The 11,433-nt window shown below is 36.8% G+C and overlaps 1 protein-coding gene across 1 annotated transcript in view; it reads left to right on the forward strand.

Annotated features, from left to right (window-relative positions):
- The window catches only part of LOC113235938 (protein singed wings 2), a 117,064-nt gene that overhangs the window by 44,225 nt on the left and 61,406 nt on the right, over positions 1 to 11,433 (forward strand). The window contains exon 4 of the mRNA XM_026471860.1: positions 10,194 to 10,351. Within this exon, the coding sequence (XP_026327645.1) occupies positions 10,194 to 10,351 (158 nt within the window). The remainder of the gene's footprint in view (positions 1 to 10,193; positions 10,352 to 11,433) is intronic.

Raw genomic sequence — 11,433 nt, forward strand, 5'->3', positions numbered from 1 at the left:
AAGATAACAAAATTAGAAATGTTAATACTGATTCTCAAAAAAAAAAAACAAAAGGTTGTTTGTGCTTTTGGAATTAGTAGCAATAGAGCTCCTTGTGAAAAAGTTCGTCCAAGGAAGTACTGCCACCTTACCTATTTCTGCCGCCAAGCAGTAATGTCTTAATTAGTGCGATCCGGTTTTGGTAAGGGTGCTGTTGAAATTACAGGCACATTGGACTTTTGAACTTATGTGTCAGGGTGATGGGCACTGTGGCAGTGTCCGTCAGATCTTTGCAATTTAAAGCTCTGAGTGGCACTGCAACTGTTATGTGACAGCCGTGTCGCTTACCATCAGACTCACGACTTTTTCGTTCCACACTTAGTATCATGAAAAAACTTACTATTATTAAGAATTAATATGATCTCATGTTTGTGATTTAAGCTCAAATTATAACTTCGTTAAATGATTGTGTTTCTTACCAAAAAGATTTGATGGCTACTCTTAATTTTTTTTATGTTAAAAATTGCAGTGATTTATTGGTAAGATAATAAAATTATAAATATTAGTAGTAGTTCAAAAAACAAACTAAAAGGTTATTTTTGCTACTGGATTGACGCACACACTCGTACAATATAAATATAAATAGCTACACTTTAGTTTTTTTTGTACTTGTAGTACATAAAAATGGTTGCTTTTTTAATTTATAATTTATAATAATTAATATGATTTCATTTTTGAAATTAAAACTTAAATTCTAACTTAGATCAGTGATTATGTTTCTTACCCAAAAGAATTGGTAGCTATACTTTGGTATTTTTGTTTTAAAAATTCCAATTACTGATTAGTAGAATAATAACGTTATAAATGTTAGTACAAGTTAAAAAAAAAAGAAAAGATTATTTTTTGCTACTGGCTTGAACTTATATTTATAATTAAATAATTAATGTGACTTGATCTTTGTAATTTTGACTTAAATTATAATTTAGGACAGTGATTGTGTTTCTTACCAAAAAGATTTGATACATACACTTTATACTTTTTTATTTTAAAAATTTCAATGACTAGTATGATAGCAAAATTAGTATTAGTTTCTTTTGTTTTTCTTTCGAACTTGTATTAACATTTAAAATTTGGTTGTTGTCATTGCAATTTTTTTAATAATAAAATTTAAGTCTAACTTTAAAATATTTTTGGTAAGAAACACAATCACTGTTCTAAGTTATAATTTAAATCTAAATCACAAACAAGAGATCACATTATTTGTTATAAATTATAAGTTAAATCCAGTAGCAAAAACAGCCTTTTGTTTTTTTAACTTGTACTAGCATTTATAATGTTGATTGCTGATCAATCATTGCAATTTTTAAAATAAAAAAGTTAAAATGTACCTATTAAATATTTTTGGTAAGAAACATACTTACTGATCTAAGTTATAATTTAAGTCTAAATTACAAACATGACATCATATTAATTACTATACGACCACTATAGAAATTAATCAAATCATTATATTTATCGAAAGTGATTGGTAAATGGTGTTTATAGTTGTGTTTTGCTGAGAACTAATGTCATTGAGCTTTGGGTTTACAAGTCGTAGCGGTAGTAAATGACATTATTCTGAAGATGAGTAACGGCAACTTCTTTGACCAGCTTCCATGTCCATTTAGGGCTACTGCAACGAACTTATGGAATATCTTTAACTAATAATGTGTCCTTGGTGTTTTCAGATTCTAAGTTGAATTTAGATATCTTAATTTTGTACATAACTAGTGAAGTTGTATTAAATTTTGCCAAATTAAAATCATCTATATCTATCTTAGTTGCAAAATAATAATTGATAATTAATATAGATTTGCACATTCCTATGTTCCCACAACACCAAGGGGAAGTGGTGACTCTATAAATAAAGATTAAAAACGTAAATATCTAATATATTTATGTAGAAGCTTTTAGTAATGAGAAACTTTGATTTTTTGCATTAAAACATTCACATTGTTTAGTATTTATTAAAATAATAAATACACAAAAGGTCGTAAAAAAGCACAGCCATACATAAAGTCGTATCCTTGATATACGATTGTTCACAAATGCAAATTTAATTTATTGAACGTAGATAATAGTCGTAACAGCAAGTTAGGACGTTCGATTGATCGTCTTCAGCTATTTGGAATGGACGTATCGTCCAGTTTGACCTTCGGTAAATTCATTAAATCCATGGTCAAAACTGCAGCCAGGAATTTTGGCATCCTTTCCTGTTGATGCGTTACTTCACACCGGCACAGTTGTTTCAGCTGTACCAAGCACAAGTCTGGTCGTGTGTGAAATACTTGCTGCTATGGGACCTATGGGATGGCTCTACTAAATACCAATTAGCCACCTTAGATTCGGTTAACAAGCGTGTCAAGCTTATAGGTGACCCGGATTAAGTAGAGGCGAAGCTGTAGAGCCTTGAACACCGCCGTAAAATTGCCTGCTTATCGGTATTATACAGGATACATGACGGAAAGTGTGCGATGGAATTGCACGATTTAATTCCGCCTGCCCTGTTCCATCACCATAGGACTAGACGTAGGTATGGGTGTGCAGGTTTACCTGCACAAGGTGGCGAGGAGGGAACCGTCTCCGTCGTGGAACGAGTGTGGCGCTGCGGATGACACCGCGCAGCACACCCTAGAGGTGTGCAGTCGGTGGGATGAGCAGCGCCGCACTCTGACGGGGACAATAGGGCGGGACTTCTTGCTGCCGGGCGTGGTTGCCGCCATGCTCGGTAGCGCGGAGTCCTGGGAGGCGGTGGCCTCCTTTTGTGGAGAGGCTATGTGGCAAAAGGAGGCTGCGGAGCGGGTGCGCGAGGACGCGGCGGACGCGCACCCGCTTCGGCGCAGACGCGGAGAAGGTGAAGGCAGTTCGCTGCTCACCTGATCCCCTAGTGAGGCCAGCGTGCTCTGGACAGGGACTCCGGAGCCTACATTGCACGGCCTCACTCGTCTGGGGGGCGGGTCGGAGGACAACTGACCTGCCCCTCCGTTGGCGCGGGAGCCCTGGCACAAGCCAGGGCGGCCGGGCGGCGTCGTGGTGAATGTGCACCGACCCCACGGCGCCGACTTGACCGGCGGGAGGTAAACCCGGGGGGTTTTAGTGGGGTAGGCCCTCCAGTCTGGGAGAGTCCCCACATAACCCCTGAGTCTCCCTGGGCTCAGGGGTATTTATAAAGATTTCCATCCCGTAAACAAAAGGTTTGGGTTGCAGCCGTAAGTTGAGGATATTCCAAGAATTGGCACGAAGCATTACGCTTCCACATTTATTTGGCGAACGGTCCATCCTCGACCTCATCATCACTTTCCATCAGGTAAGATGTAGGTCAAATGGGCACTTATAGTTTATAAAAAAAAAATAGTTTCGATTGAAAAGATGACAGATGTTTGGTTTCTAAATAAAAAGAATAATTAGAAATTAGAGCCTTGTGTGCTTACTGCTGTAACAACAGCGCTATTAAACACAGAATCTGTGTCGTATGTTTTTATGTAACAGGACGTTTCTTGTGACGTGTGACTGTCTGAAGTGTGCGCGAGATTTATTACATGGAGAAGAGATCTACGTTCTGCAGTTTACTCTTCCAGCTGATGGTGATCAATGGGTAAATAGTAATTGAAAGGGATTTCTATTGTAATATTGGAATTCGTCTTCTGTGAAGACTTATATAGTCTACACTGCGATCGGATTTTAAACTACTTGTTTTTTTTTTTTTTTTTTATAACGCACACACTCAACGTAGCTTCGCACTAGGGAAACCCTGTGTCGCGGGTGCCATGGACACACACATAGACAACCACAAATTACACCCAAACTACACGAGAGAAATAAATGTTGGCCATACAAATGTTTCTCCCGGCCCCGGAATCGAACCTGGGACCTCTGCGTGGGAGCCCGGCATGGTAACCGTTCGGCCACTGAGGCAGTTAAGTTTTGGACTTGACTTTGATTTGTAGTGAGAGTTATAATAATAACGCACACACTCAACATAGCCCCGCACTAGGAAAATTATAGAGAACCCCTGTGTCGCGAGTGCCATGGACACACACATAGACAACCACAAATTACACCAAAACTCACGAGAGAAATAAATGTAGGCCATACCCTATATATATGTATATAATATCTTTCTCATAGTAGCGCAACTCAAAATTCGTTTCAGACTTTTATTTAGTCTGTTTTCAGGATTATATGTGATCGGATAACGTGCATCTTATCGTGTAATATGTTAGCACATTCTTTAGACAATATCTTTAGGTGTTTCGTATATTTTTTATAAGATCGTTATTTAATAGTAAATCACTAAACTACCTTTTGATCTAGCAAAACAGTTTTTCTCGCCTCTATGGTGATTCCGGCCTTAAATGGCAATACGTGTTAAATGTATACGAAATTAGATTTGTGTCCGTAATTTATTTTGCTGTTTATACCAATGAATTTTTTTAATAGTTCATAATATCCAGACGCCTAAAATTTTGAAATTTCCTGAAGTTCTGTATTGCAATTGTAGGCAGGTGGTCATGTTTTTAACCGAATTCAAAAAAGAAGAAATATTAGTAAGGCATTTTTTTCGTATCTATTTTACGCAATTACTTAGTAAACAAATAATAATTGATTTCGATGACTTTTTTTTGTTGGAAAGGGGGTACCTTAGTAGTGGAGCTATACAAACTTGAAGAAAATATTCCACCTCTAAGAACGGTAAATTAGGAGATGAATCCGGTTTATTGGAGTTCATCCACTTTACGTTAACCGATTTCAATAAAACCTGGCACATAGATGTAATTCCAATGAAAGTAAGATGTTATATGACCTAGACCTGATCTGATGATGGAAACGGCAGACAGACAGAGAGAGGAACTCCTCAACAGTAGTTTTTATAATAGACAACATGTTGCACTGATCCCAAAGTAAGTAGGTAGGTAAAGCACTTGTGTTTTGGAAATCGGAAACAACGACGGTACCACAAACACTCAGGCCCGAGACAGTACAGAAAAGCTAACCCTCTACACTGACCCAGCCGGGACTCTAACACGGGACCTCAGAGACACCATGGAAACCGGTGTACAAGCCACTCGATCACAGGGGCCATCAATGTACAGCAGCTATTGGGTTCGGGCTCATATTATTCGTTTTGGCGACGACTACGTTAACGAAAACAACGAAAACGGAGTTAGTTATCGAGGTCGGTGTTGTTGATGATGATGTAGATTTTTAAGGAAATGAAATTATTTATTTTTTGTTGTAATCGTTATATTTGTTTTATTGATTTGTATGATTTTATAAAGTATCAAATATTGCGAATCGCCGTAACAATCTTTAGCTTTGTCGACAATTTCAAGTGGGTTAAGTAAGGAATGTCGAAAGATGATCTTAAGTTGTTCGAAATTCAAGTTCGAAGAATTCCACTTGATTTAATTTGCTTATACATACCTATTTCAACAACAATCTGACGCTACATAGTTTTGAGCGAAATAAACGGCATATTTAACCATGACGTTAATTATTAGGGGATCTTAGAAAAGTGTAATCTATCATACTATACCATATAAAACTGCCTCCATGGCCGTACGGTTATCATGCCGGACTGCCACGCAGAGGTCCCAGGTTCGATTCGCGTCCCGGAAGAAATATTTGTATGGCCTATATTTATTTCGCTCGTGAGTTTGGGTGTAATTTGTGGTTGTCTGTGTGTGTGTCCATGGCACCCGCGACACAGGGTTTCCCTAGTGCGGGGCTATTTTGAGTGTGTGCGTTATTATTATTGTTATTATTACCACTGGGAGAAGGGCGTGACAGCATGTGTATGTTGTGTTGCTGTTTGTTTCCCCGTTGTTATTTTAATCAAATCAACGCAACTACATGGTTTTCGACTTATGAATAACGTCGGTAGAAATTGGATATTATATGAATATGAGAATTCTGGGTACAATGTTTAGAAGTTCTATACAGCAAATTAACGGTTTTGGTCTGGGTGTTTTTTTTTATTTAAAAACAATGTTAGAGTGCATTTGAGCTCTATCTCACCTGATGGAATGATTTCGAATAGTGTTTTATTTTTTTTCATAGTACCAAGTGACGGGACGAACAAGTCGTGCGCCTAGTGGTATGCGACTCGCGTGTCCATAACAATTGCAGTGCTACACGGAGCTTTCAGTAGTAAAACTTTTTACCCTGAAACATAATTTGACAAGTCCCATGTGCCTGTAATTTCACCAGAACAATTCCTCTTAAAAACTGGAACGCAGTAATTCTCACATTATTGGCGGCAGAAATAGATACGGTGGCCGTACTTCCCTGGACGAGCTTTTCACAAAGAACCAGCCGCATGGCTTGTTCCTACCGTCAATTGATATTATAAAAAAAGTATATATGGGGAGTTGGGATAACTCAAATAAGAAGCTTAGCTATAGGTATACCTAATATTCGATGGTCATTGTTATATTATAAGCACAGATAAAATAACGACGCATTCGTTACTCCGCTTATGCTACATGCTAAAACATTGCTTCGTTTCGAGAATAAATTCAAATAAATGCCATCTATACAATTTCTTGCAAACTAACAAATCAAAAAGTATATAATACAATTGAGAAAAATTCGATCTTTTCTGTTTACTGTTTTCACCAATTTGTCATAGTTGTGAATGAATTTTAATAGAACATTCCTAAAATGTTTATATATTTTGAATTTCTTTTTTATATTTTATACTTCTTATTTAGTATGACTTACCTCAATTTTTCGAGATTCAATACTTTATTTTTCTTTATTTTGTCCAAGTGTTGCCATCTATACTTTTAAATATTATCTGCTAAAGTTAATTTCTATGAATTGATACCTTAAGTTATTAGTACATACCTTCAAGGACCTATCTAAAAAAAATTCTTTATTGTGAAAGAAGTGTTGAAGTTAATTTACTTTTTTCGCGGAATCTAGAAATTATCAAAAGTTACGATTAAGGTAATACTTGGCATTCTTATTATACCGCTAGAAATTCTTACCTTGCAGCGATTGAAGTGTCAACAGTTTATGTTTTGTGTCGCACGGGAAATGGGTGATTGTCGCTGCAGTTTCGTGCGTGAGGGCACAATTGCTAGGAGGGGCACACCACGTCGCCTGTTGCAGTAATCGTTCGGTACCCAGAAGGTCTACTCTCAAAATATATAACCGCAGCTGCGTACGAAATCAAAACCATCCGTGAGCCGTCCGCTGTTCGTTAGTCACAACGCTTTCGTTTTGGTCTTCGGATCCCATAGACAATAATGGACCGATAACGTGAATGTAAAATGTGTGAATGGTGAACTTCTTTTACATGTAGGAAATGAAACTATTTTTCCGGATTTAAATCGCGTATATTTGTTTTTTTCAAACAATCTTTCTTTTACATGCTTATACAAAAATTTAACGGAACAAATGGCGGATGTCCTTAGTGTTGTACCATAATCTATCGAAAAATCATTATCGACTTGGAAACGTTTAATTAAAGTCGATCAATATTCCATTTGGGAATATTTTACGTCTTATGGTAATATCCGGGAATGTCATGTGAGAATTTATTATTGTACATTTATAAATGCTCAAATATTACAAAAAGTGAATTTGTGCAGGAAAAAATGTAATTTGAGAGTATATTAAAAAAGCGAAAATTTTATAATACTAATCTGACGATCTCTACGCAAAGTCAAAGTCAAAGATCATTTATTCCATAGGTAAAATAAATTTACACTTGAAAACGTCACATTTAAGCTACTGCTCGTTCATTACGTTGATCTCCCTGAGAAGAACGAGCAAGAAACTCTAGGGATTAATAATAATAATAATAATATAATAACGCACACACTCAATATAGCCCCGTACTAGGGAAACCCTGTGTCGCGGGTGCCATGGACACACACATAGACAACCACAAATTACACCCAAACTCACGAGAGAAATAAATGTAGGTCTTACAAATATTTCTCTTGGCCCGGGAATCGAATCTGGGACCTCTGCGTGGCAGTCCGGCATGGTAACCGTTCGGCCACGGAGGTAGTTAGGGATTGCTCGTTTCAAATAAAGTTATATGCTATGGAATACACTTTGAATCAAATTTGTCTTTCCATACATCTTTATCTAACACGTAGTCTTCAATTTTGTAATATGACTTTTCGATCAAAATATTTTTAATGCAGTTTTTAAACTTAGGAAATGATAAACTTAATATATGCTCCGGAATCTTGTTGTAAAAACGTATACAGTTCCCCATAACAGAGTTGTTTACCTTGGTTGAACGAAATCGTGGTACCTTGAGTTTGGACTTATGGATATCTTCTTTCTTATTGACATTATGTATATTTTTACGGGCATATAAAATATTTGAGTGAATATACTGTGATGCCACAGTCATGATACCAGGCTCCTTAAAATTTTCTCTGAGAGAAACCCGAGAGCCTAGACGGTACACAGAACGAATGGCTCAAATATGGTTTGAATATCTTTTCCACTGGACTCACACTGTCCGTATTATTTCTGAAAATATTTAAAAAGAACCTTATTAATGACACATTCCTACGCAATTCCAAGGACTCAAAACCCAAGTGACCTTGCAGGAAGCGTGTACGCAGGGTACAGAAATGGGTAGTAATAATATTTTTTTTTATACAAATTTCTCAAAATCTTTTTTGCTTAACTTGAACTTGCTCCAACATGAGAATATATTTATTTTCATATGGAGTCCAAACCACTGCATTCGTCTCTAGGATGCTTCGAACCAGTGCCGTGTATAGCGTTTTCGTTGCAGAAGTATTAAGTGGGGTAGCGTTACACAACACGGACCCTAGACTCTGATACGCACACTTTGTGACATTCCGGGCATGGAATGTGAGAGAGACGTCAAAGGTAAGCTCCGAGATCACGGACCTCGCTTACACGAACCATCCATTCACTAATAGATAATAATTGATGGACGTGTCTGTCTGCATTCCAGATTTTTGAAGGATCTTTGAGAAATATCAACCATTGTGTGTTTTTTGTTTTAGAGTCATATGTGCTGTCGAAATACTTCTTTGAAAATTGTACCTCTCGGGATTTTCATAACGTTCAAATTTGCAGTTGAATAAAACTGACTGTTTCTTGGCTTAACTTTTGTACTCGAAATGAAATTGTACGGAACATACAAAAATAAACAATATGGGAAATTCGCGGAAAAATGATAACAACAAGTCTTTAATTAAATTTTTATTGAATTGATATTCAATTATTTTTTTGTGAAACTACGACTAAAAAGTCGTTGAAAAACCAAGTACAAAGACACGACGCAAGCACATAGAAGAATTCGTGAGGTCAGTTGGTTCGTTCCGTGGCTTAGTTGGTATAGCGTCTGGCACGGTATGCAAGAAGACGTCGCGTCGGTTCGAATCCGACCGGATCGAAGGAATTTATTCTGAGTGTTTTTTCTGAGTTTTCGATCTTTGTATTAATAATTATAACAAACAAGTCTTTATTTCTTAGTTACAAGCTGTTTGAAGGGAGATATAAAATATTTAAAATTTATACTTACAACAAATTAAGCAGAAGTGCAAGTAAGCAGAGTCCGGTAAAAAAGCTATGTGGTAACTTGCAATAATACTCAAATGATTACTATTTTATACGTTATATAATTGGATTTACTATTTTAAGAAATCAAATTTAAATATAAAGAGAGTTACCAATAAGAATTCTCTTGTAGAGTCGAAGCCTCAAAATCTCAACCATCGCGGAAAAGTAGCCTGCTTGTCGGATTTCATTCGAATACATTTCGGGGAGTGTGCGCAGGAACTTTTTAATTTAGTTCCACCCTGACCGTCCTCCTTCGGTCGGACTAGAAGGTCCGGAGCACTCCATTCTTATGTCGTTGATATTTCACCTATTCGCACTAAGCGCTTTGTTTCCTCCTTTCTGATGGTACGGCAAAGGAATGGAATGCTCTACCGGTCTGTGTTTCCCAAAAAGTAAAAGTTGGGGCTATTCAAGGCTAGAGTGAATAGGCATTTTTTAGGCAAAAGCGTCCCATCATCGGTCACATCGTCGCTTAACATCAAGTGAGATTGTGGCCAAGCGTGTGTTTATTATATATGTAAAAAAAAATTAAAATCTAATAAAAAAAAAATCAAAAACGCTAGGAGAATATGGGTGACAAAAATGTTGTATTGATATCTTTGTTAAAGATAATAAATGGGACTGCAGCGACCATGGACTGGATTGGCTGGCAATGGAAAGAGAGAACAGCACAATACGAAAGAAGATCGTAGATTACTATGAACTGGTCTGTCACCAGCAGCTTTACAAAGGAAAACCACTTCACAAAGTTATGGACATCATTAAGGTCTGTAAAATCTGCATGTTTATGTAAAATAAAGTTCATCAAGCACGTAGACATCGCATATTGAGGACATCCGAGACATTTTGGGACACTCAATTATTATCAGCAACAGTTTTTCTTTTTACATATGTATAGGTAATACATATCATCACACCTGTCTCCCACCTGCTATGTTCCTGGTAAACCTCTTTTGCCTCCTACACTCTCATCAGTCTCTTCATATATGCCCGCTTATTCTTGAATCAATTTTGTTAAAGTCATTTTTTGAAAATATCTTTGTAGAGACCAGACTACGCCTGAAACTTGTATAAAATTGATGGTGTCATTTCATTTATCATTGTAAGTGAAAAGCTAGAATAAGGGAAACATGAATTTTATGAAATTGTTTTGAATTTGTTATATAACAAGTTTTTAATGAAGTATTAATTGGGAATTTCGTAATTAAATACATTAACCTTTTGCTCTTATGAAACTCAATAGAAATAATTAATATTCACAAATGGGGTGACTTCTTTGGGTTCTCCGGTAAAAATGGGTGTTCCGCAAGGCTCAATACTTGGACCTTTCTTATTTCTGATTTATATTAATGATCTACCATTCTTTGTCGAGGACCATTGCGATAGTATTGTTTGCTGACGATACATATTTGATTTTTAAAACAAACAGATATGACATTAAATATGACCATATTAATGATACCCTCTCCGAGGTAGTTTTATTGGTTTAATACTAACAATTTAATGCTTAATGCCAAGAAGACAAAAGTTAAAGTGTGTTAAATTTGAATTACCTAACGTAAAATGGTTTCCACATATACTTTCTCTGGCCAGCAGATTAAGCTCTGCTGCATACGCAGTCCGCAGGATACGTGAGCTTACCGATGTTAGTACTGGTAGTTTACTTTAGTTACATCCATAGTATAATATCCTACGGGATTCTCATGTGGGGTAAAGCGGCAGATATTCAAACCATATTTGTATTGCAAAAACGAGTGTTTAGTTCTATGTACCGACTAGGCTGTCGGATTTCTCTCAGAGAAAAGTTTAAGGAGACTGGTATCATGACTGTGTCACAGTACATCACAG

This window comes from Hyposmocoma kahamanoa, unplaced genomic scaffold, assembly GCF_003589595.1.
Source record: "Hyposmocoma kahamanoa isolate Upper Pololo Valley unplaced genomic scaffold, ASM358959v1 88, whole genome shotgun sequence".
Lineage (NCBI taxonomy): Eukaryota > Metazoa > Arthropoda > Insecta > Lepidoptera > Cosmopterigidae > Hyposmocoma > Hyposmocoma kahamanoa.